Raw genomic sequence first — 24,732 nt, forward strand, 5'->3', positions numbered from 1 at the left:
TTGTAATAGAGATAATCTATCATGTTGTTAAGGATTTTCTTCATCATCACTGTCTAAGACCTGTGACATTGATTCAGCCAATTTTTTCAAATCTGTTTTGCTGGTAATTTATGCTAATTGAGCCTGAAATCTACATCTATGGACTATTGAGTTTTGCATAATGTTTTGCATGGATTTACATAATAAATATTGAATTTCTTTTTTTTATTGATGCATTTACTTAAAAAGGTAATTAGTTTTATATATAAAAGAATATGCTTTGCAACATTTTTTCTTCAAAAATTTGTAATAGAATATAGGATTTTAGATTAAAAAAAATTGCTTATTCAAACAAATTTAATTATATAGGTTTTTGTTTTATATATATATATATAAATAATAAAATTAAAAAAAAAACCCAATTATAACCTGAAATTCAGATTTCTAGGTTTCAATAAACCCAGATTCATCTGGGTTCTAGATCAAATCTATACCTGGACCGAAACCCGGCACAAGTTTGAAACTCAGGTTCCGAGTCGGACATATCCGAATATCTTGTCCGAAACCTAGATGAACAATCCTACATAGTATAAATTATATTTTAGTGTAAAATAAATTCAATGCACTATAGTAAACCACCTTACCATTAATCGGCTTATAAAAGATTTATTAGTAGACATAACACTTCTCTTAACAAAATAGGAAAAGAGGACTAACTTGTAGTCTTGCACCATTAAAGCTAAGAGTTTGATAGCTTGATGACACATAACTTGATTATCCAAATATAAAATCTTGGTTCACAACCTCTCATCCATTGTAAAAATTTTAAAAAGAAAAAAAAATTGCACCATTATGACACGAAATCATTCTAATAATTTTTTTTAAAAGAAAATGATTTTTACTGATGTAAAAATGCAGAGACAGAAAATTCTGTCAGCATGATATAAATTGTTCGATCAAAACAGTAAATATAATCTGCATTGGGCCATCCCCAAGCCGAATTTGCTCACTTTCAAATACTATAGCAAGTTTTGCTAGCCGATGAGCAGCACAATTAGCTTCACAATGAACAAAAACAACTTGCCTGCCTGGTCTTTCCAATAACATAACTCTAGCATCATGAATTAATATCCCATAGTCGGTTCTTGGATCTTCATCACCGCTAGCAGCCTTAACAGTAATCGGTGAATCACCTTCAAACACTACCCTTGCAAACCTCAAGTCTGCACAAACTTCCATTACCCTTCTCAGAGCCATACCTTCTGCAATCACAACCTTGACACAAGATTTCATATGTGCACAAGCACATGCCATAATTTCCCCTTGTTCATCCCTGATAATAATGTCAGGGCCTACTTTATTCTATTTTGTATAAACTGAGGCATCCCAGTTAGCTTTTAGCCATCTGTAACTTAGTTTCTTCCAGCTTACCTTATTCTGCTAAAATTAGAATTTAGTCAAGCATTAGATTAACTCAATAATGCTAGGGTCAAAGTATAAATACAGGGAAGAATACAGAGCCAAGGCAGGAAAACAGTACAGTGAAAAAGTTGCAGATCATATAGCGGCAAACCACGATCATGTTGTAGGCAGCCGTGGGTTCGAGGATGGACAAAGTTGGAGGATTCAACATTGTATGGAACCCGAGCTGGGTTGGATTGTGGTAGCAGAGTTGTTTTATGATCCTCAACAAGAGTTTCTTTCTTCCATCCTCGTAACTTTCTAACTCGATCTCATTTGATTCCCTCATTTCTTTGTCCTGTATAGAACACGTTGAGTTCTTAGCTATCAGTCCTCAAGACCATACTCAGAGGAATTAACCCCTTTGGCTGCAACTTTCAAACTGAGAGAGAGAGAGAGAGAGAGAGAGAGAGAGGGGGGGGGGGGGGGGGGGGGGGGGGGGGGGGGGGGGGGGGGGGGGGGGGGGGGGGGGGGGGACGGGACGTACAGGAATGGTGTTTGACCATTTCAAATCATTAGAAGCGTTTATGACCGTTAATTTGTTGGAACCGCCAAGAAAAGGAGCCAAACCCAACAGAAAATGTCCACAGTAAAAATCTATCTCCACAAACATTGCCTTATTATTAGGAAATGCAAACTCCATTCAGGCTGTCAATGCCTTCTCTCCAGCTATTCCCAGGAAAACAGCAACAAACCAATAAAGATTTACCCATTATAGACAAACAAGAGAGGCTCATTTTTTCCGAGACCATTCGTTAGTCTCTCTCCTCCATTCTACCCACCTCCTCGCCCAGGAGGGATGGAGATAGGAAAGAAACCAAGAAAGTTTCCCTTAGCCAATCTCTTTCTATCCTCCTTGCCATCACCTTCTTCATCATCGATGGCTGTCCTCCTGGTCCTTATCTACGCCTTCTTTTCCTCCTCCACCACAGCCTTTTCGGCCTTCGCTCCTTTCGTTCCCCACGACAACTTCCTCATTGACTCTGGCGCCGATAAATTAGCCACTCTTCCTGACGGAAGAGTTTTCAAAACAGAAGAGCAATCCAAGCAATTCTTACTAGCCAAGGATGACATCAAGGTTTCAGTAGAAAAGGCCGATGTTCCTTCGCCTATTTACTTGTCTGCGAGGATCTTTGTCCAGGAAGCCACGTACTCCTTCCCCTTGACCCGGCCCGGCTGGCATTGGGTTCGCCTCCATTTCTACCCCCTTAACAATGACCAATTCGACCTCATGAAGGCCACTTTCTCTGTCAATACCGATAAGTATGTGCTTCTACATAGCTTCAACATGAATAACAGCTCAAAATACGTCCTCAAGGAGTATCTTTTTAACGTGACCGAACCACTATTCTCGATCAAGTTCGTGCCCATGAAGAATTCCGCTGCTTTCATAAATGCCATTGAGGTGGTTTCGGCTCCCGACGACTTGATCACCGACGTTGCCAACGAGCTTTCGCCTGTAGGAGATTTTTCGGGGCTTTCTACATACGCTTACCAAACCGCGTATCGGCTTAATATGGGAGGACCCCCCATCACCTCCGGAAACGATACGCTCGGAAGGACTTGGCTGCCCGACGAGTCGTACCTCAAGTCCACAAACTTGGCGAAAAGCGTCTCCGTTGCGACCACCATAGTCAAGTACCCCGAGGGAATAACGCCCCAGATCGCCCCACAAGCGGTGTATGCTTCTGCTGTTGAAATGGCCGATGCGCAGGTAAGCCAGCCTAATTTCAATGTGACATGGAATTTTGAGGCAGACTCGGCTTTTGGATACCTCATTAGGCTTCATTTCTGTGATATTGTGAGCAAAGCACTCAATAACCTCTACTTCAACGTCTACATTAATGGAAAAATGGCGATATCTGATTTGGATTTGTCTCACACCCTGAATGGTTTGGCGATGGCTTACTACAAGGATATTGTGGTTAACGCTTCCTTGATGTCTAATGGACTAAGTGTCCAGATTGGTCCATCTAAATTGGGTTCCGGTGACTCGAACGCCATCTTGAACGGTCTAGAGGTCCTGAAACTAAGCAATTCGGTGAATAGTCTTGACGGAGAATTCGGGGTCAATGGAGACAGGGTAGCTAACGGGAGCACCCGCCATACCGTGGCTGCAGTAGGGTTTGCGATGATGTTTGGAGCCTTTATTGGTCTTGGTGCAATGGTGATCAAGTGGCACAAGCGGCCTCAAGACTGGCAGAAGAGGAACAGCTTCTCTTCGTGGTTGCTTCCTCTTCATGCCGGTGACACGAGCTTCATGACAAGCAAGAACTCTTTGGGATCTCAGAAGAGCAACTTTTACTCCTCAACTTTGGGATTGGGCCGCTACTTCTCATTCGCGGAGTTGCAGGAGGCAACCAAGAATTTTGATTCCAATGCAGTGATTGGCGTTGGTGGCTTTGGAAATGTGTATCTCGGGGAGATCGATGATGGGACTCAAGTCGCAGTCAAGCGAGGGAACCCGCAATCTGAACAAGGCATTACAGAGTTCCAGACCGAGATTCAGATGTTGTCGAAGCTACGGCACAGGCATTTGGTGTCCCTGATTGGATACTGCGATGAAAACTCAGAGATGATATTAGTTTACGAGTACATGTCCAATGGTCCTTTCAGGGACCATTTGTATGGCAAGGACTTGCCCCCATTGTCATGGAAGCAGAGGCTGGAAATCTGCATAGGCGCGGCTCGAGGGCTTCACTACCTTCACACTGGCACTGCACAGGGTATCATCCATCGTGACGTTAAGACCACCAACATTTTGCTTGATGAAAACTTCACTGCCAAGGTTGCTGATTTCGGGCTCTCAAAGGATGCTCCCATGGGGCAAGGCCATGTAAGTACTGCAGTGAAGGGAAGCTTCGGGTACTTGGACCCTGAGTATTTCAGGAGGCAGCAATTGACAGATAAGTCGGACGTGTACTCGTTTGGGGTGGTTCTGCTTGAGGCACTCTGTGCAAGGCCTGCCATTAACCCGGCGCTCCCTCGGGAACAAGTTAACTTGGCTGACTGGGGAATGCAATGGAAGAGGAAGGGCTTGCTTGATAAAATCATTGACCCTCTACTTGTTGGCTCCATAAATCCTGAATCAATGAAAAAGTTTGCTGAGGCTTCTGAGAAGTGCTTGGCCGAACATGGGGTCGACCGGCCAACAATGGGAGATGTGCTGTGGAATTTGGAGTATGCTCTTCAGCTTCAAGAGGCTTTCTCACAAGGAAAGGAAGAGGATGAAACCAAATCCTCTGCCACTGTTCCTGCCTCTCCTGCTGTTGTGGATACCCCACCTACTCCCACCTCTGACAGCCGTCCTGTCTCTAATCCAGAACAGAATAACAGTACTCCAGCTCAAGTTCAGGCCATTGATGAGCATTCAGGAACAGCAATGTTTGCCCAGTTTGCTAATCTCAATGGCAGGTAATTGACTGACACATGGAATGGGGGTCTATATCAGTACGAGTTTAAGCATCAGCTGGAAGTTCACAATATATCATTGGGAATGATGGTGGTGATGGTTTTACTGCTTTATCATGAGTGAAACATATTAGCAATTCCAAGCTTTGTGCGCTTCCTTTTCTCATATAATGGTGTGCAATGCTCTATCAAAATGATAGTTCATCTGCACTAGCTCTCCTCTCTGGACTGGATTATTAGGTTCCCATGGTCATGGCCATATTCTGTATTGTCTGTATCGTATGATTATTATACTGGTATATGAAAGGATGTATGCCCTGCACTACTAGTAATACTATACAATATTACTATTATATTAGAGCATCATGTTTTGTACTTGTACTCAGGGTAGACTATGCAACTTAAGAGTGATTTTTTCAGCAAGTTAAGGATAATGATTTTATATGCGTGCGAATCGGTCTTATTTATGTGCCCAAGAACATGGGTAAAGCACTTAATTCTTCAATAATCATTACTTCTTTACCCTGTTTAGAAGGAGGGGAAAAAAAACACTTAAATTATATACGAGTATCTAAAGAGAAACACCCTCCACACTTAAAAGACCGTTCCACTCTTTCCCCCACCCCGGAAATTTGCATCTGCCTATGACCGAACCGCCTTAATATATATTCATAAACACTTGCATTCTGCTCAACCTATAGCGTTCATATATAGTTGTGAAAACAGAAATCATGACTGGGAATCACAACTAGAAATATATATATATATATATATATATATATATATTTCTATATATGGAGATACCGTCATATTCCAGTGTACAAGCAGTCAGATGGTCCAAACTCCAAACCTCTGGACTTCTGCATGCAAACAAGTAGAAAATTTCTTTAGACCGAAAAATCTATGTAGTATTTATTTGACTATAATGACTTTTAATGACCAAAAAATATGTATTCTCAGCACGATCAGTGATCAAACAAGTGCAGGTTGTCCATATGAAACAGCAGCAAAAATAACCAAGTTTGGGCCGAACTAACACATGGGTTTGGTCTGGCACATCAAAAGGATAAATCAGGCTGGTAGAAGGCAAAATTTCTCACCCAAATTGGAGCATTTAAACATAGGAGGGACCATAGGGATTGGAATAAAGGAACGCGATGGTCAGCATATGTGCTAGATTGTGTGCGGCATGTGTATCCAAGTGGGTGCACGCAAGTGATTGCACTTTATTTACCCAAAGTAAACGGTCTAAATTATCTTTAATTCTCCACCGCGATTGAATGTGAAAGGTTGCGAGACATTAATTGGGATGTAGGGCGATTAGGAGCATAGAGCAGAGATGCCTCAGAAAAAAGGTAGGTCTGTTGAACGAACCAGAGGGAGTGTAGATAAGGATGTGGTCACGTCTCTGTCTGAGAACCAAAAACCAAAAGCTGTGGGTGCAGTTTTTAGAGGCTCCAAACAAACAAGCCCATGTTTATCGGTACCCCAAATGAAAATTCCTACCCATTACGTGTGAGGTCTTACTCTTATCCCCAATAATACATGTCTCAAACGATACATCCACCAACTTTCTCTCGTGTGAATATTGTGTATATAAAGCCTTCGCAATCAACACCTTCTTCCTCATCTCTCTTTTCTTCTCTCTTTAAAGCCAACATGGAGAGCGATATTGTCAACATGAGGACCTTTGACATGGATGCACTTAAGACAAATCTTCCACAGAAGTAAGCCGGCTTCGTTGTTGTTTTCTTTTCCAACTGAAGCTGATTTGGTTCATATGGCTCAAAATAATAGATGTTTTTCGTTTTTCAGCAGGAGAGGACTGTCAAGGTATTACTCGGGAAAATCGAGAACATTTACTTGCATGGCTGATGTTCGTTGCCTTGAGGATTTGAAGAAACCAGAACATCCAGAAGCTAAGAAGAGGAAGAAATATTCGGAGAGGAAGGACATTCATCTTTCGCCATGTAGAAGAGTTTCCAGTAGCACTCAATGTGCCACTCCTTGCGTTAATTGAGAGTTTTTTCTCCACATTGTCTATATAAGTTCAAATTTCAACAATACACGCAAAATATTTCATTTTCTGTAGTTGTATTTCAAACCCTCTTTAATGCAATGAACTATGCCTTTGCAAATGACGCAAGAAGCAATGCCCAAGTTTGCATTTTCATATCATGGATGAGCATCTTCTCCACTAGCTGGACGAGAATTGAATGCTACTTTTAGTGCCTCTTGATGCCACAAAAGGTTTCTACCTTGCATCTTATGATTTAAAAAGAAATATTACATGCACTCAAAGATTGCTGTCCCAAAAATAAAGTCTCAAATTGCTCCTGAGAAAGTTGTAACATTATGGTCATTAAGTCAATCACCGAGTTCGTTTGGGTCAATCTCCATCAATGCTACAGTCCAACTAACCTTTAGTTAATTTAGCTAGGAAAATACACGTTGCTACCATATAAACCATACAAGGGAATGGAGAGACCAACTAATTGTGTCTAACTCAAGCAAAAGACTAAATATTGAGACCTAAAACAACCATTATGATCACCAAAAGAATCACCATATCTCCCTAATCGTACAAAATTAGGATGTAAGATGCACCCCTGAGAATTAAGCCCAAGCAAGGACTATTGCAACCTTTTCTTCTTGTTAATGCCTGGATCAGCGTCAAGCATGAGAAGGTCATCATCGTCATCAACCACTTCTAATTTCTTGTGATTTCTACTTCCATCAGTAACACTTGAAAAATCTTGAGCAGCAGCATCAGGAACCTCAGACAGTTTCCTTTTCTTCCCCGAAGGAACACTACCCATCTCATCATTCTTTTCAGAATCATCTGGCACAGTTTGTGCTGCATTTGATGTGCTCCCACCATTGCCAATAGACTTGTTATCATCATTCTCCACCGAAGAAGATTGAGTCCATCCAGAGAGAAGCATTCCATCGGGTTCCTTTTCTTCATCAAATTCCTCTCTGCCAGAATATATATGCATACAGAATTTTTTTGATAAGTAAATATGTATACAGAAAGAATTTAGTAAGTAGATCACTCATATGGACCACAAACTTGATAACGCCCCCCCCCCCCCCCCCCAAAACAAAAAAAAAGTACCAATTACGCCAATTTACTATCATAGTTTACAAGTTGAAGTTTGATTACACAACCCACCCACACATCTTACATGTTAAAGGCAAAGTTCCAAGCAATGCCTGGTAAAAAGTGACTTCTAGAACAAAGTAAAATCATTCTGTTTGTCACTTCAAAACTGAGACTAATTTAAGCCACAAATCTATTTTCATAACATAACTTACTCACAAAAATACCATTTCACAGAATTTATTCAAAAAGGTTCTGGTGCAGAGTCCCTGTATCCACAAACTAAATTCAAATTCTATATGCACATATTTAGTATCTATCTATAAAAAAAAATAAATCAGAACAGCTATGCATATAAAAGTAAACTAAATCATCAGAAAGTATAAATATTTGACAAATAACATCTGAAAACAAATGCCAAAAGTTGAAATGTCAATTGAAGCCATCCCCATAGTTGGGAAAATTGTGAATCCGAACAAGGACTTCACACATTCGATAGGAAGCTTATACTCGAACATATACATGAGGTAAAGAAAAACCTGTGCTTGATATTAATATTGCAAGTAAGTTCCTGTTTTAGATCCTCAACTGTGATGGTAATCCCACTAGTAATTGGAGAAGGGAGCTCACACAGCACCTGAATGTGAATTTTTTTTTTTTATCAGTAAACAAGAGTTTTATTGGTGATATAGAGTAGGGATAGCCCAGCACCTGAATTTAAATTAGAGAGAGAGAGAGAGAGAGAGAGAGAGAGAGAGAGAGAGAGAGAGAGAGAGAGAACAAAGACGTTCAGAACGAACGACAAGTGAATATTAATCAGAAAGAAAGAAATATACCTTCTCGAGATTGGCTGCATAATTTGCTACCATGTCTTCATCAAGATCGTCACCAACTTCATAAAGAAGTGCCGGCCCATGCATAATAAGTGGAAAGTACATCCCAAGCTTGGCCTTAACGATCTTTTCAACAAAGTCTCGCAATTTTGCACGGTGAGTATTGATCTCGAGCGTTAGTGGTGTCTATTTTCAAGTCATATCGAATATGAGCACATCGCAATTGAGAATAACATGGCAATTAAAAATAAATAACAAAGTTAAATGTGGGAGTGGAGGGGAAGAGGAATACAGATCTAACATACCTCTGAACAAACATAGCAAGATTTGTTAGGTTCAAATGGTTCCACTGGCATCAGCAGCATCTTCCTTGTTGGATGCTCTAGACAATATGTCATCCTATATAACATCCCAGTCAGATCAGAGGCAAGCAGCCACGAGAATAAATTGAGGGGAAAAATGCTACTCAGCTCATACTATAAATTGGTCTCCAGAAACAGTACCTCATCAGCATTTAACATGGTAAACAGGCAATCAAAATTTCCATATTGATCGGTGCCCTTCATAAGTTCTTAATCTAAAAATTATTAACAGTAGTATTTACATTATCCTGGGATTGAAACTATTTTACACACTTGAACGAAACAAAATATGCCAATGGGCTTTGCAAGTAGAACCTTCCCCTTAAACCCTAAACTCAAGCCAACCAAAGACAAATCACTTGAATGGATGACCATGAATTTACTTGCATCATTATGTATACAGCATCTTCTTTTCCATTTTTTACAAGCTGGGGATCAGCAAAAGTAACATTTTCTTTAATGAAACATATGCGTGTGGGTATGTGACCGTGAATTCAGATCCTAAAGGCTCATTAACAAATAAGGCAAGGCAGCCACAAATAACTGCAACTCAATGAACATGAATCCACACGAAACAAAAACTGCAAGACCATTGCTTTCACCATCACAGCAATAGGGAGAATACATTCATACAAAAATCTAAAGGAAAAAACATATTTCAATAGAACCACAAACAAATAGAGAAGAACAAAAACTGTGCACACCTATAGTTGTTTGTATCATTTTGCAGCACCTTGATTGCCTCTATTACAATCAACCCAGCAATAATAGCATTTGTTGTTGCAACAGCATGGACAATATTACCAGCAATACCTTTAGCTTCAAAAAGGCTATGCAAAGGGATTCCAAAAGAAGAAGCCCTTATATTTGCAGCAGTGGTAACAAATTCCACGGCTAACTGATCATCTTTGTCAAAAGTCAGGTTCCCAATCTCCTGCTTGCCCACAGAGAAGAATAAGAAATAAAAATACAAAGAATGTAATTCGCATGAGAAAGATTAAAAATGATTTAAGAGCTTCATACGAATACAGCCAATTGTTCAAGCCAAACCTTCTCCCTCTTCACAAAAAATAGTTTGAAAGCCTCCAAAAAGATTCTAGAATTTTCCATGAGGCTCCATATATCTTGTGGGTTCTTCATTCCCAGAGATGCCATAGCAGATACTGATGACGGGTCATCCATTGCACAGTTTTTATCAGAAATATTTCCATTCTGTTGAGCCAGTCCATTGAGCATAACATCCCTACTATATACAGGTCTTGGCCTATTACGGTTTTTCCATGTCTCTTCATTGGATAAAGCTACTTCAATGTTATAACCAAACACATGGTCATATATTCTCCTTCCATATTGTTCAATATCTTCATCTTTCCTACGTTCAAATGCATCTTCTGCCTGTTCTGATGAGCTAGCAGCATCAGTAGAATGCACATTTAAATCATTCTCCTGATTCTTGTCTCCAAATAACTTTGCAAAAAGAAGGTCCTTTGCCCAAACAATACAGTGAACAAACTGCAAAAATTAAAGGAAGATGTCATAGACCTGGACTTATCTGGAGAATGATCAGGATGATGAGCCATTTAACCCTTCTGACATCATTTACCAAACAAAAAATTTAATTACTCTAAGCTTGTAGAAATGGTTCAAGATTATGCATTTTTTGAGTTAATTGTTCAATTAGAATGGAAACTGCATTTGCAGACAAAAATCTATTTAAAGTCCAAAGAAACTGTGGTCAAAATAAATTAGAAGTTGCCAGTTAAAGCTTTCATGTCTCTTGTTCTTGGTTCCTCAGATGCCTCTCAAATGCAGCTTTGCCTCCCACCCCCTATGTCATATGTTCATTATTATAGGAATTCTCATTTAAGAATTCACAAATCAAAAAATATTTCAGCAGTAAGTACTACTTCTATAAGAACTCAACTATGCATTAATGCACTGTCTAGCAAAAAAGTATTAGTTCTAGTTCACGGCTAACTACTGCCAACTAAAGGCTCCTATTTTCTAATACAAACATAAAGAAACAGTTACTGAAAAACCAGACAATGACAACCAATAAAAATGTGAAATACCTTTGATGGAGTACTGGTAATGGTACAGACAGGATATGTTTTTGGGGCGGGTTTTGGCTGACACTCATAGCATTCTGTTCTTCCCTTCACATGTACAGTTACCTGCTTCCACAAATTAATAAAAAGAAGAAAAATTAACCATAGTCAGTGAAGGAACAGCAATCTAGTATGCTACAAGTTGACTGCACAGAATAATTACCACACAATTGTTCGATCAAAAAAATTACCATACAGTTGTCATAAGCAAACCATCCATTTGAACACTACAGATGCTATAAATGTGGCCAGAATGTAATTTTCCTTGATCGAAACATCTCTGGCAACATAAATTAGAGTTGTGATTTGCATGGATTGTGTGAGCTAAGAAATGCACTTTTTGAATTTTTTGTGTGCACGTATAAATATAGGGCCAATACAATGATGGAAGAAGGAAAGATATCAGACAAAAAAACATAATTGAATAAATTCCATATCATAGAGCTGTTTTAGTATAACATTAGATAACATAATTCAGACATCTATAAGATAGTAGATCACCTGTCCAAGGAAGCCAGTTGTTCCACTTTCAACCAAAGGGACTTCAGCTGCCAAGGATAGTCGATTCACATGTCGCCTCGCATCTAAGTTGTCAAGTCCATTCAGAACAACATTAAATTGCTTGAAGAAGTCCACGTTAAAGTCAGGATCCTTGACATTTCCATGGTATGGTGTAATTTTTATGTGAGGCCTAAATTTTAAGACAGCTTCCCGAGCAACCTGGTGGAATATTCTATGAGAAGAATGTACAAATGAAGTGCCAGCATGATAAAAAATTACTGCAGGATTTTGAAGATGTACTTACTTTGGCCTTGGATTGCCCGACATGTGATTGCCGGAATAGAAATTGTCTGTTGAGGTTGCTCACTTCTATGGTGTCCATGTCAATCTGCAAATTAGCATTAACAAATGCACAAGAAAAATGACGCAGGAGACAAAGAAGACAGAATAACAGTAAGTGATGAAGGATTTCCCACCATGTCAAGCTTGACAATCCTGTGCTGAACTGGGGAGTCAGGGCTCAAACTAACTAGTTGAATACCATATATGAACAACAACACATAAATGAGTCGGTTCAACTGCTAATGAAGTTAATAATCACGAGCCTTAGGCTCATTTGTCTGTAACTACCACACGCGAACTACTAATAAATAAAATTTTGTATACACAGAACCAAGTGGGAAATCCAAGCTTACAAAATTCATGATCATATACAGCATAGCATGCATGGGGAAAAGATTAAAGAGACCATGAGAACTTTTCTTCCCTCCTTGCCATTGATTTCAATAGGAAAATAAGAACAAACTAGAAAATCAAATTTCCCAAACCTCAAGTTACAATTTTCAATAACCACCGTCAGAGAAACCCCAAGCAACCACTAAACCCTCCGAAGAAGATCACATCAACTTCAATCAACTGGAAAATGAGACGTGGAACACACGAATTACACCGTATAAACCCTAGAACCCCCTCAAATAACAAAACCCTAGTACAAGCAACAGAAAGCAAAGTACAAAGAAACCCATCCATAAGAGTCCATAAAAATGTAAGAAATAAGAAGATAAAAATAGCAAAAGTCAAATATACTCACAATATGAATATCTTGGAAACCAGAGAGAGCAAGAGTCTTAAGCAGCTCGCAGCCGATACCGCCTGCCCCGACCATAAGCACTCTCGAGCCCTACAAAGCCCCAAAAAAACCCACAAAACTTACTTCAATCAGAGTTCGGAGAGAAATTTAAAATCAAACCACATAGGGTTTTGCCCCCCCGGGGGTATTTTCTGGTGTACCTTTATGGCAGATAACTGCTGCTGGGAAGCCATGGTAGGAGGAGAAGACAGAGACGAAGAATAGTGACTGCGAAATTGGAATACGAAACGTTGATATTATGTAGCATAAGAAAGAGAAGGAGAGAGAGAAGGGTTGTGGGGAACCGAACGCGGGACGTGAATGGAAGATGGTGATGGTCGGCAGAATCTAAGAGGTCATCACCGTAGCCTTCGTGGAAAGAGGGCAGCAGCAAAGCCGAGGCGCCAAATAAAAAGGGAAAAAAGATAAATAGTAGGGGTGAGCAAAAAGTGATTCAAGTTTACAAGACGCTCTTCCTATCTCTCAGTCTCTCTCTCTCTCTCTCACTCTCTCTCTCTCTCTGTCTCAAACGGAGGCGTGGATTTCACTGTCGATGGTCTGAGTTGAGGTGGTGTTTGGGAGTTGGCATTTTTATTTTCCCGAGTCTCCACTCCGTAGTCTGTACTCTTACCTCCTGTCTCGCTCGCTCGGATGGATAATCGTTCGGACCTTGGAGGCAGCCTTCGTGTTTTTTAAGATTGTTTTTTTTTTTTTTTAATTTAAATTCTCGCGAAATAAATTAATTAGATAAAAGTTTAAATTTACTTTTCAAAGATGAGAAAATTGGGAGTTGATGATGTGTGCGTTACTTTTTACTTGTGTTATTGTTGAAATGACCGATGAGATGAAAATCCATACATTTTTAAAAGCATTTATTTTATCAATAAATTATCCATTGTTACAGGTGAAACATTTATCACATGTTCTCTCTTTTTTCGACACGTATAATAGACGGCTTCGTTATCTTCTCTTTTTTCCATAAGAGATAAAATCAATTATCTACTCTTTGTACTAATAATTTATTTTAATTATTAAAGTAAGTTCTGATTTGAATTTAGATAAAAGACAAGATAATTTTAAATAAAAAATTAAAATTAAATAAAATTTTATTAAAATATTATTTTTTAATATTATTATTTTAAAATTTTAAAAAATTAAATTTATCGATAATGTATTTCAATAAAAGCTACGGATTCTTATTTTATTTTATTTTATTATTAAGAAAGTATTTTTAATTAATTTTATAAATTTTTTGCTCAATAATAATTATCGAAAACCACTATCGGTGGCCTAATAGATCCTTTTTTTTTTAGCAATGCTACGTACAATCTTCAAATGGGAATTGCAATGCAGGTATAGATAATTTTATTTTTAAAATTTTTTAAAATTATTAAAACATCTCTCTTAAAATGATATTTTTTCTCTTTTAATAAAAGGTCTGCACATATAAATCCTAAGTGAGGGACTGTAAATAAAATTTCTCTTCTTTTTTAAATATAATTGGTTATGGAATCCCACTACTTTTTTTTTTTGTTTTGCACACACACCTTACTTTACTTTTATTATTGAAAATATGGAAGCATTTGCACCTAAACATATAACCCACATGTTGACTAAGATTTCCTAATCCATATTAGAATATGATTGCTCATCAATAAGTGCCATCCTAAACTATCTTCTATATTAAATAATATTTTATTCACTTACCTAATTGGTTAGTTTAATGCACAAATAATTGAAAAATATTACCTATCTTTTTTTCACTTTTGTTGCATATTCAAACAAATACTCATGCTTTTTATTATATTCCACAACTAATTACCTTTAAAACTTCCTGTATTGGCAAGTTGTGGGCTAAAAGGAGAGAATTGCTTTTACAAGTCTTGATGTAGATATTTGTCTTAGACTTTAAGAACCTTGCTGGTTTTAGTTGTCAAATTGAGCTTGTTTTCTACATGTCAAATTATTGCTAGAACAAGGCCTAAGAATACATAAAATAGTTATTTGGATAATGAGACGAGACGAGACGAGATGAAATAATTTTAAAAAATAATTAAAAGTTAAATACAATATTATTTTTTAATATTATTATTGTTTTGAGATTTAAAAAAATTGAATTGTTTATTATATTTTGTATAAGAATTTGATAAAGTTATAATGATGAGATGAGATGAAATATTTTCACTATCTAAATAGACTCAAAATAAATAAATTAATCTAAAACATGATAAATTGAAATTCAAAGAAACGAAAACGTTAAATGAGCAATATTTAAGATATCTGTTCGTTGATTTTGAGTTATTATATTATCAAATTGGTATATAAGATACATCATTCACATCACTTAAATGATAATATTTAATTTATATGATTTAAAATTTAAAATTTATCTTTTTAATTAAAATATATTAAATACTTATAAAGTTCAACGAATTATGATATCAATGTATTGTCTTGGCACGTCTAACCATACAATTGGTAGATCTCTAGCAGGAGCAAATACTTGGTATCCATAAAGGACACATGGCTTGTCTGGAAGTCATCCCATAGTTTCTCCTGACCTCTCGTGTTTTAATTTTTATATTTTCGTAATAGTTACAAAATGTTTTTTAAATATTTAAATACGTTTAAAAAATATTAGAAATACACTAGGGGCGCCCTACATTGTCCTTTGGCACTTCGCAGTTCGCATACTGTCCATACGTTTATTCCGTTATCTTTGGTCAAATTAAGACTTATGTTTCAGATATTCTCGTATGTCTTGATTCGTTGAACACTTGTTATCGGATTGTTTCGTTAGTTTTTTTATTGTCGAAAAAATTTATTTTATTATTATTTTAATCATTTTTATGCTATAATATTAGATAATAAATTTATAAATAAAATATAATAAATAATTATTAATCATTTAATCATATATTATAAAATAATAAATAACATTACTTAATATATTTATATATTTATGGATGAAGTAAAAAGAAGGGAAGATAATTTATTGTGGTAGGTGTAAATTGCAAGGAAAATAATTACTGAAAGGTGGAATAAAAAAAGAGAGAATAAATAAATAAATACCGAAAGGTCAAAAAATAAAAATTTATAGGTTGCCAAAGAAGTCAGTCAGAAGGGTAGCTTTGTCCGGGGACCGGAGTACACTGCTCCGAACAGCCAAACACGACGGAAGAGTCGTGGGCCCCAATAAGCGAGCACCTAATTCCTCGCGTTTACGGTTTAAGCAGTACTCGCCATTCGATGGCGCCAACGACTTTTCCTTCTCCACTTGGTCAATCTCCATTTGCTCAGCACAAAACCCCCAATCAACCAATCAAATTCCGTCACTAACTGACTCTAAAATCATAAAACGTCCGAGCGAGATACACAAAATTTTATCCCTTTCTCGTCTCTTCGTTGCCTTCTACAGTGAGTTTGCAGCCTCTCCCTGTTCGAGAGGAGGAGAAGAAGAAGAAGAAAACGCTCTTCCTGAAAGTTGAAACCTCGCCAGGACACCAACAAAGGAGTGAGTAGTTATAGGATTTCCATCCGGAGCCGTTTACCGTTTACCCTCCCACTCTCTCTGTCTCTGTCTCTATCTCTCTCTCCCTCCCTCCGACTGTGTTGCGAGGAAGAAAGAGACCCTTCTCGGACTGAAGCATATGTGAGTCAAATAATCGCTCCAAATTCAGGTTTCGATTACAAAATTCAGGTTATTTTTCTGTTTCGAATTGTGGGCTTTCTTATTTTATTTTCCTTTTGTTAAAAGAATTGTTTCTGGTTAACAAAAATAAGCAATGCACTATTTTGCTCTCCTCAGCGTTTTCTCGAACTCGGGGGTCTTCATGGAGCCAATGGTTGAAGTGTTTCCGAATAATCACACCACTATGACTGGTACTGTCTCTGCATGTCCTTATTTAATCACTTGTATTTTACATAATTTGGACCCGGTATCACCATTTCTTGTAACTTTTCTGTTATACTTGGAAATAAGGGGAAACCCATTTTTGGATTAAAATGAAAATGAGGTTAATTTTGCGAACTACAGAACATATATTATTTTTCTCCTAAAAAATATCCAATAACAGACGTTTTGTGCCAAAATGATTCGAAACAGTGCTTTCCCATTTCATTGAAACCTATTTTTATTCGACTGTGTGCAAACAATCTCTAGGGCCATAGACTGGTGGATTTTTTTTTTTTTTGAATTATCCTACGTGCACTTGTGAGAAATTTCTTGTTGAGGGAAATTTCTTGCCAAGGTCCTCTACACCTCTGGATTAGTCGGGACGTTCCAGACACCCGGTGCCAATAAAAAAAATTGTAACCTTCCACATTATTTCCTGTTTTCCATAAAATTTATCAGACTAACTAATTTATCATTATTTGGATATCGTGCTTGTTTAGAAAAGATGGGCCGATAGTCTTTTTCACATCACACTCTCTCTGTTTGTAGTTTTCTTAATAATAAGCTTTGTTATTGTATGTTATCATTCATTTTGCTTTGTTATGCTTGTGCATGTGATAGCTCATGCATCGCAACGTGTTTCAAGATCAGGGTTTAGCCAAACGGGATATAAAAGACTGAAGTTTTCGGGTAGTGTAAATGAGTGTGGAAACATGGCCATCTCTGCAAGCATGCCTAATGATATTGAACAGAAGAAACCAAAGACTTCCCCAGAAGTTATTGATTACTGCGAGCCTTTTGCTATCCCTAACTTGCTGGAAAGCTTAGACTCGGGTAAATATGGAAGTGTTACAAAAGATATAGAAGCCCTCATTGCTCGAAAGATGCAGATGCTGCACCCTTACTATGCAAAGTATCCCACACTTTCAAATACATTCTTGGAAGCAAAAGAGAAACCTAGTAATGGGGCTACTCACTTGTCAGATAATAATGTCATTGATTTGGAGGATGACAATATGGCAAATTATGTTAAAGCTGTAGCACCGCCTGTTGTAGTTATTGACTCAGACGAGGAAGATGATGTACATCAGAAGACTTTTGTTCCTGTTCAGGAGATTGTCTTGCCAAGACCAGCTGGACAATTTCTCATGAAGGACTTTTTGGTAAGCCAGACCTGCATTTGTAATCCTGGAGTTGCATGTTTTAGGATGCAGACATGAATGAAATAATCAAAACATGCTTGACACGCAAAGACACTAAACAAACTACAAGAACTGATTTAAATTTGGACAAATCACCGTTTGATAACAATAAGTAAACCTTTTTCCTATCCAATTTTTGAAATATTTTTATATTCTTTTACTAGAATTTCTTTAATTGGTTCTTATTGAAGTTTGATATATATACGTACTTTTAAATTAAAAAAAGTTGATTGGAGTGAGCCTATTTCCACCAAGTCTTAGGCTTACCGTATTCCATGTATTTTCTAGAAAGCTAAAACAAAATATAAATAATTATAGGCCCATATGTGTAGGTAAGTCAACGGTTTTGCAAGTTATGCCCTGTTCACCACGTTTCTTTGTCTTGTGGTGTAAAAGTTGGATGTATTTAAATTTGATTTGCAACATACCTTGAATAAACGAGTTTTGTAATGTATTGTAGCAATTTTTGTTTTAATTTAAATACTCATAACCGTAAGCTGATGGAGTTCATTCAAAATAATGTGGGTGATATACTGTAAAGTATGTCCAAAACCACTTTATCCCCTTTATTAGTGGTATCAATTGATTATATTCTGTTATTTTTTATGTTTATTTTTACCATGCATGCTTACTCTGAAAAACGAGTAAGTAATATGCCTCTCGTGAGTAACATTTTTGGTGTTTAGAAGTTTGTTGTTTTAGTGAAGTGTGTACATACAGTACGCACTGCAATTATGTTTCTACGCTTTGTTTTCCATTGAGGTTACAAGTTGCTCATCTGGAATCTTCAAAAGTATCATCTTTGATAGCGTGGCATTCATTATGGTTTGTTTTGACTTGGGTTAGTGCACATATCTGCGCAAGCCTGATCACCAGGACCAGTAGCAGCACCTTTGAAACTTAGAGCCAGATTCAATTAAACTGCAGTTGTCTTTCAGCCTGATTGTAGCTTTTACACAGGCTATTTCCCATGAAGAAAAATTACATGTGATTTAGTGTTGTAATGTGAATTTGATGTATTACTGATTTTGTTTTTTTTTTTTTTCCTAGTTTTTTTCTTGGTGGGTCCTTTCCCTTGAAAAGTTTTTCCTATGAAATGACACAATGTTTGCACTTTCTGGATATTGTTATTTATTGTTTCGATAACATTTTAATCCTTCCCCACAATTATTTGTAGGATTTCCGTGTTCCTCTTGGTCATGCCAGAAAGGGTGGAGCTCAGCAAGAAGAAGCAATTGCTGAACTTGAAATCAAGAAAGATAAGGGTGTTTATGTTGGTGTAGAAGATGAAGACAATCATCAGACTGATTCTGAAGATGATGGTCTGGAAGATATGTGGAAGGAGATGACGATGGCACTAGAATGTTCAAAGGTATTAAAAGTTTAGCCATCATCAATAAAATACATGGTTGTTTCATTATTAGTTTATTCATTCAAATTTATTTTTCTCTGAAATGAGATAGACCTGTCTTTTTTCTCCCACCCTTTTCTTTTGATTTTGTCATAATTCTTCACTTCAGTGCCTTGATTAATATTGTTGCTAATATTTTTGAAATTAAGTTATTTTTTATAATGTTAATTATTTTTAGGATTGTTAAGTCATACATACCTGTGGATAAGAAAGGTTTTACAAACCAAATAGCAAATCACATGCAAATCCATTTAGGCACCACTAACAATCATCAATACTATTGATGCTTGTTTTTTTTTTTTACTTATCAAAGACAAGCATCAATACTAAATTTAAGGGAAAGTGGTAGATTAGAGATCAAGGACAAGATTTTTCACGTTGAATTTAGTTAAAAGGTTGTGGCGACTTCCATCTTTGTAGACTAAAGAAGATGATTTCTCCCAACATATCTTGCAAAATATCTTTCTGCGAAGAAGTCATTGCCAGGTGGTTCTGCTGGATGGAATCTCCTTAGTGTAGCTGAACTGTATGTTTATTTCTGCTATTTTAAATATAATTCCAAAATATTTCCTATGCTGAAACCTTTCTTCCTGTACTTGTTCTTAGTTATCTTTGCATTTCATAGGCTCTTTTCTTGTTTTTCATGTTGTATGTTTATCTTCTGGTTCTTAAAACTAGAAATTTTCTGGGGCACCCGATGCCAATAAAAAAAACTATAATTTTTATGTATTTTTAGAACAAGCTTAGTAAAAATGTTCTGCTTATTGTTATGCTTCAAGAATCAAAATTGCTGTGTAAGCTTTGTTAATATGAATAATAACTCAATCCTAAAAATCTAGCTTTTGATTTGTGGTGTATGTTTTGCGTTACAAAAAGACTAGAAATTGGTTGCACGGTCATCCAACCTTGTTAGAAACTAGGCATCCTTTTTTATAAATGTGGAATTGGTATGAACCACTTCATATTATTTACCATAATATTGAACTAATTTGTTACTGCTTTCACTAGGATGTTGCTTTAGATCCTTCATCGGATGAACAATTGAAGGAAGGAGGGGAATACTGTGATCATTCTTTTGTCTTAAAGGATGATCTTGGCTATGTTTGCCGCATTTGTGGTGTTATAGACAGAGAAATTGAGACTATATTTGAGTTCCAGTACAATAAGGTGAGGACTTTCAGTGCATTTATTCAATTTTTGTATAACTATACTCCTTTAATTTGCTAATTTGTTCAACAGAAATAAATCACAATCGGGTGTATTAACTGGTGGTCCTTTTTTATATTTAAATAATTGTGTGATAATTTGTGACGCCTCAATGGAAAGCCCAAACTGCATATCCTATTTTCCAAAAAGACTAGTCATTGATACAATTGGAGCCTCACTGGAACATTATAAAGAGCAAGAACTTTTCTATCTCAAGTGATGTGGGATCCCATGCACCACCCACCTTATCCTATTATCATATGGGGTATCACAATCTTCCTCCCTTGAATTCCCGACAGCCTCATCGGGCCCATATGTCGTAGGTGGCACAGCTCAAGTCCCACATTTCTGGTTGGGATAGGCTCTAATACCATTTGTAATGCCTCAATGGAAAGCTCAGACCACATGTCTTATGGCTATACTCCAAAAGGACTAGTCAATGACACAATTGGAGCCCCACTGGAACATTATAAAGAGCAAGAACTTCTCCTTACCAAGTAATGTGGGATTTCATGCACCACCAACCTTTCCTCTTATCATATGGGGTATCACATAATTATTGTTCTGTTTTGACGTAAGTTGATTAGTTCATTGATGTTAAATAACAAGTTTAAGTTCTGTTAACTTGTGCATATTTGTTCTGAAATTAGAGCCTTAAATGGATTTGCTTGAACCCATATCGAGGTTATGTTACCTAATTGTCTTCTTTTGGGAATTCAATATACTTTTGGTAAGTATTTTTCTTTTCATTTCAGGTCAAAAGGAGTACCCGAACTTACATGCCCGATTCTCAGAATGCCAAAGACAAAGACTCAACTGAGATATTCAGAGTTAAACTTTCTGAAGATGATCAGATGGTAACTGAAATATTTGCGCATCCAAGGCATACGAAGCAAATGAAACCTCATCAAGTAGAGGGTTTCAATTTTCTTGTCAGCAACTTGGTGGGTGATAGTCCTCAAGGCTGCATCTTGGCCCATGCTCCCGGATCTGGGAAGACATTTATGATAATCAGTTTTATGCAAAGTTTCCTGGGAAAGTATCCACATGCTAGACCACTGGTTGTTCTCCCTAAAGGAATCTTGGCTACGTGGAAAAAGGAGTTCCAGACATGGCAAGTAGAGGATATTCCACTGTATGATTTTTACACTGTCAAGGCTGATAATCGGTCTCAGCAACTTGAGGTGCTGAAACAGTGGGTAGAGCATAAGAGTATCCTTTTCTTGGGTTATAAACAATTCTCGGCAATTGTTTGTGACAATGTAACGAGCAAGATCTCTGCCTCATGTCAAGAGATACTTCTTAAGGCTCCTTCAATTCTTGTTCTGGACGAAGGGCACACTCCACGAAACGAGAACACTGACGTGTTACAGTCCCTTGCAAAGGTGCAGACACCCAGAAAAGTTGTACTTTCAGGAACCCTCTACCAAAATCATGTCAAAGAGGTGTTCAATATTTTGAATCTTGTCCAACCAAAGTTTTTGCGGTTGGAAACCTCTCGAGCTGTTGTCAAGCGCATCATGAGTAGAGTAGATATACCAGGTATCAGAAGACCGTTCAAAGCAGGTGCTGATGCAGCTTTCTATGACTTGGTTGAACACACTTTACAGAAGGACAAAGATTTTAGGCGGAAAGTGGCCGTCATACGAGATTTGCGCGAGATGACCAGCACAGTCCTTCACTATTATAAAGGGGACTTCTTGGACGAGCTTCCAGGTCTTGTTGATTTCACTGTGGTACTGAATTTAAGCTCCAGACAGAAGCATGAAGTTTCAAATAATGTAAAAAAGTTGGCGATGAAGTTCAAGATAAGTTCTGTTGGGAGTGCCATCTATCTTCACCCAAAGCTGAATTCTTTCTCTGATAATCATGCTACTGCTGATCATCTGGTGGATGAGATGTTAGAGAAAATAGATGTAAAAGATGGAGTGAAGGCAAAATTCTTTCTCGATATGCTTAGCTTATGTGAGTCAGCTGGAGAGAAGCTGCTGGTTTTCAGTCAGTACCTTCTACCCTTGAAATTTCTAGAGAGATTAGCAGTGAAGATGAAGGGATGGAGTCCTGGAAGAGAAATCTTTATGATTTCAGGCGAATCAAGCTCTGACCAACGTGAATGGTCCATGGAGCGCTTCAACAATTCTTCTGATGCCAAAGTCTTCTTTGGCTCCATCAAGGCATGTGGGGAGGGTATATCTTTGGTTGGGGCATCCCGCATAATAATTCTGGACGTTCATCTGAATCCATCGGTGACCCGCCAAGCAATAGGTCGTGCATTTCGACCAGGTCAAAAGAAGAGAGTTTATGCATATCGATTGGTAGCTGCTGACTCACCCGAAGAGGAAGATCACAGCACTTGCTTCAAGAAGGAATTAATTTCGAAGATGTGGTTTGAATGGAATGAGTATTGTGGTTATCGTGATTTTGAAATGGAGACAGTTGACGTGAAAGAGTGTGATGATATCTTCTTGGAAAGTTCACTGTTAGGAGAAGATGTAAGGGTTCTGTACAGAAGGTTAGTTTGCACTTTCAACCTTTTCCACTGTCATGAGCCATGTACGAATATTAAATTGTTTCTAAGTTTTGTTCTGTACATATTTCAGGTAGATCCTAGTATCGTGCTAGGTCTGAACTGGAGTAGGCTGAATTATACCTTACTTCTATCTGGCTGAGTCAGAATCTTCATCTGTTCATACTTCAGTATTTTGGTAGATGCTTGGTTGAAAGCAACACCAATTTTGAAATCCATTTGGGAGCCTGGAATTAAGATGGAGAAGATGCTTAATGGTGTGTGACAATTTCCTGTTGCTTGGCTGGTTTTTAACTTACCATTAAGACCATTCTACTGATAAATACACTAATTCCTGTACATGAACAATGGGGCATTCTTTTTCTTTTTTCCAATTGTTTGAAGCATGTTACTTGTTTTTATTTAGAGCCTCCATAACAAGGAAAATTTTTTCAACCTGCAGCTGTACCATACCTAATCTGTTATCATTTTCACTGAGAAGAGAGTACCCTGAATCAATGGGTACAAGAAATAGTATTGTATATATTTATCCAATGATATTAATAAGATGAATTGATGCGTGTCTCTATCCTAAGTTTTAGTAGGAAGATTAACTTGTGTATTTTTTCCCATACCAGTCGTCTTCCCTTTTGCCCTTTTATACCGGGGGGAAATATCTGCCCGAATATTGGTTTAGGTTCCGAGAGATATATAAGAGATTTATATCTTTTTTCCCCCTTTTAATGGTCTTCATGTATTCAACTTTTCATAAAAATTGTTGTGAAGGTAGCCTTTTTTTTTTTTTTACTTACAAATAAAAGAAGAAAAAAACCCTCCTAGTCCTTTACTACTACCCGAAATTTCCTGGTTGAGCTTCCTGGACACATTGATTTAACTGTAGTACTTAATCTCGGGTGCAAAATAAAATAAAAATAAATTTAGAGGTGGTTTGGATAGTGAGATGAGATAAGATAGTTTTAGATGAAAGTTAAAAGTTGAATAAAATCTCATTAGAATATTATTTTTTAATATTGTTATTATTTTGAGATTTGAAAAAATTGAACTGCTTATTATATTTTATGTAGAAATTTTAAAAAATTGTAATAATAAGATGAGATTAATTGAGAGTATTTTTCAATCCAAACGGTCTCTTAATATTGAAAAGCAAAGAAAGTTGTATAGTTCAAGAGAAGTTTTGTGGGGAGTCTTGTATTTATGCATCCACAATTTTCATTTTATGGAGAAATATCCAGCAACTGGAGACAAGCTCTTTTGTTGATGATAAGAAGATAGACGAAAGAGAGATGCGAATTGGATGGCGAGAAGCTGCTGGTTTTTAGCCAATAGATGCTGCCCCTGAAACTCCTGGAGATATTATCAATGGGAGTACTTAAAAAAATGTTGGAGCCCTGAAAAATAGAAAAAAGAAAAAGAAAACTCTTACGTCAAATGGTGAATTAAATCCTGAGCACAGAGAGTGGTCCATGGAACGCTATTAAGAGTTCTGCCGATGCTAAAGTCTTGTTTGGATAACATTTAAGCATGTGGGGGAAGGAATCTCTATATGATGGGAGCATCTTCCATTCTAATTCACCTCATCCCATCAGCAACGCCCAGCAAATGGC

At 37.3% G+C, this 24,732-nt stretch overlaps 4 protein-coding genes across 13 annotated transcripts; 3 read left to right on the forward strand and 1 right to left on the reverse strand.

The window, feature by feature from the left end:
• The first annotated feature begins 1,962 nt into the window (after window positions 1–1,962).
• Window positions 1,963–5,204, forward strand: LOC122309712 (probable receptor-like protein kinase At4g39110). Its single transcript, XM_043123298.1, has one exon. The coding sequence runs from the start codon at window positions 2,240–2,242 to the stop codon at window positions 4,856–4,858; it is 2,619 nt and encodes an 872-aa protein (XP_042979232.1). The 5' UTR covers window positions 1,963–2,239; the 3' UTR covers window positions 4,859–5,204.
• A 1,002-nt stretch (window positions 5,205–6,206) lies between these two features.
• Window positions 6,207–6,989, forward strand: LOC122309714. 2 transcript variants are annotated; one of them, XM_043123305.1, is made up of 2 exons: window positions 6,207–6,578; window positions 6,670–6,989. In XM_043123305.1, exons 1-2 carry the CDS (start codon window positions 6,397–6,399, stop codon window positions 6,869–6,871), a joined length of 384 nt encoding a protein of 127 aa, XP_042979239.1. In that variant the 5' UTR covers window positions 6,207–6,396; the 3' UTR covers window positions 6,872–6,989. The 2 variants fall into 2 exon arrangements, with proteins under 2 accessions (XP_042979239.1, XP_042979237.1); XM_043123303.1 differs by having other exon boundaries at window positions 6,250–6,578; window positions 6,667–6,989.
• A 165-nt stretch (window positions 6,990–7,154) lies between these two features.
• LOC122309713 (SUMO-activating enzyme subunit 2-like) lies at window positions 7,155–13,541 on the reverse strand. Of its 4 annotated transcripts, XM_043123300.1 has the most exons (12): window positions 13,198–13,541; window positions 13,049–13,115; window positions 12,849–12,938; window positions 12,063–12,146; window positions 11,759–11,977; window positions 11,222–11,323; window positions 10,200–10,661; window positions 9,854–10,083; window positions 9,093–9,186; window positions 8,791–8,973; window positions 8,494–8,591; window positions 7,155–7,830 (listed from the first exon to the last, which is right to left on the reverse strand). In XM_043123300.1, exons 2-12 carry the CDS (start codon window positions 13,079–13,081, stop codon window positions 7,485–7,487), a joined length of 1,941 nt encoding a protein of 646 aa, XP_042979234.1. In that variant the 5' UTR covers window positions 13,082–13,115; window positions 13,198–13,541; the 3' UTR covers window positions 7,155–7,484. The 4 variants fall into 4 exon arrangements, with proteins under 4 accessions (XP_042979234.1, XP_042979233.1, XP_042979236.1 ...); XM_043123299.1 differs by having other exon boundaries at window positions 13,049–13,541; XM_043123302.1 differs by lacking the exons at window positions 13,049–13,115; window positions 13,198–13,541 and adding an exon at window positions 12,235–12,287.
• Window positions 13,542–16,213: 2,672 nt separating this feature from the next.
• On the forward strand, window positions 16,214–23,696 carry LOC122310839 (protein CHROMATIN REMODELING 35-like). 6 transcript variants are annotated; one of them, XM_043125029.1, is made up of 7 exons: window positions 16,214–16,567; window positions 16,696–16,769; window positions 17,434–17,945; window positions 19,162–19,356; window positions 20,404–20,562; window positions 21,357–23,113; window positions 23,202–23,696. In XM_043125029.1, exons 2-7 carry the CDS (start codon window positions 16,721–16,723, stop codon window positions 23,203–23,205), a joined length of 2,676 nt encoding a protein of 891 aa, XP_042980963.1. In that variant the 5' UTR covers window positions 16,214–16,567; window positions 16,696–16,720; the 3' UTR covers window positions 23,206–23,696. The 6 variants fall into 6 exon arrangements, with proteins under 6 accessions (XP_042980963.1, XP_042980965.1, XP_042980959.1 ...); XM_043125031.1 differs by having other exon boundaries at window positions 16,214–16,539; XM_043125025.1 differs by having other exon boundaries at window positions 16,215–16,587; window positions 17,404–17,945.
• Window positions 23,697–24,732: the final 1,036 nt, after the last annotated feature.

The sequence above is a fragment of the Carya illinoinensis genome, chromosome 5 (assembly GCF_018687715.1).
Source record: "Carya illinoinensis cultivar Pawnee chromosome 5, C.illinoinensisPawnee_v1, whole genome shotgun sequence".
NCBI classification, from domain to species: domain Eukaryota; kingdom Viridiplantae; phylum Streptophyta; class Magnoliopsida; order Fagales; family Juglandaceae; genus Carya; species Carya illinoinensis.

Bases quoted from the DNA above. Each gene is read 5' to 3' on its own strand.
- LOC122309712 (XM_043123298.1), top strand. From the start codon at position 2,240: ATGGAGATAGGAAAGAAACCAAGAAAGTTTCCCTTAGCCAATCTCTTT.
- LOC122309714 (XM_043123303.1), top strand. From the start codon at position 6,397: ATGTCTCAAACGATACATCCACCAACTTTCTCTCGTGTGAATATTGTG. The intron at 6,579-6,666 runs GTAAGCCGGCTT...TTCGTTTTTCAG, and splicing joins AAGACAAATCTTCCACAGAA to CAGGAGAGGACTGTCAAGGT.
- LOC122310839 (XM_043125025.1), top strand. From the start codon at position 16,721: ATGGAGCCAATGGTTGAAGTGTTTCCGAATAATCACACCACTATGACT. The intron at 17,946-19,161 runs GTAAGCCAGACC...AATTATTTGTAG, and splicing joins TTCTCATGAAGGACTTTTTG to GATTTCCGTGTTCCTCTTGG. The intron at 20,563-21,356 runs GTGAGGACTTTC...TTTTCATTTCAG, and splicing joins TTGAGTTCCAGTACAATAAG to GTCAAAAGGAGTACCCGAAC.
- LOC122309713 (XM_043123300.1), bottom strand. From the start codon at position 13,081: ATGGCTTCCCAGCAGCAGTTATCTGCCATAAAG. The intron at 11,324-11,758 runs GTGATCTACTAT...TTGTGGAAGCAG, and splicing joins CAACTGGCTTCCTTGGACAG to GTAACTGTACATGTGAAGGG. The intron at 8,592-8,790 runs GTATATTTCTTT...ATTCACATTCAG, and splicing joins ATGCAGCCAATCTCGAGAAG to GTGCTGTGTGAGCTCCCTTC.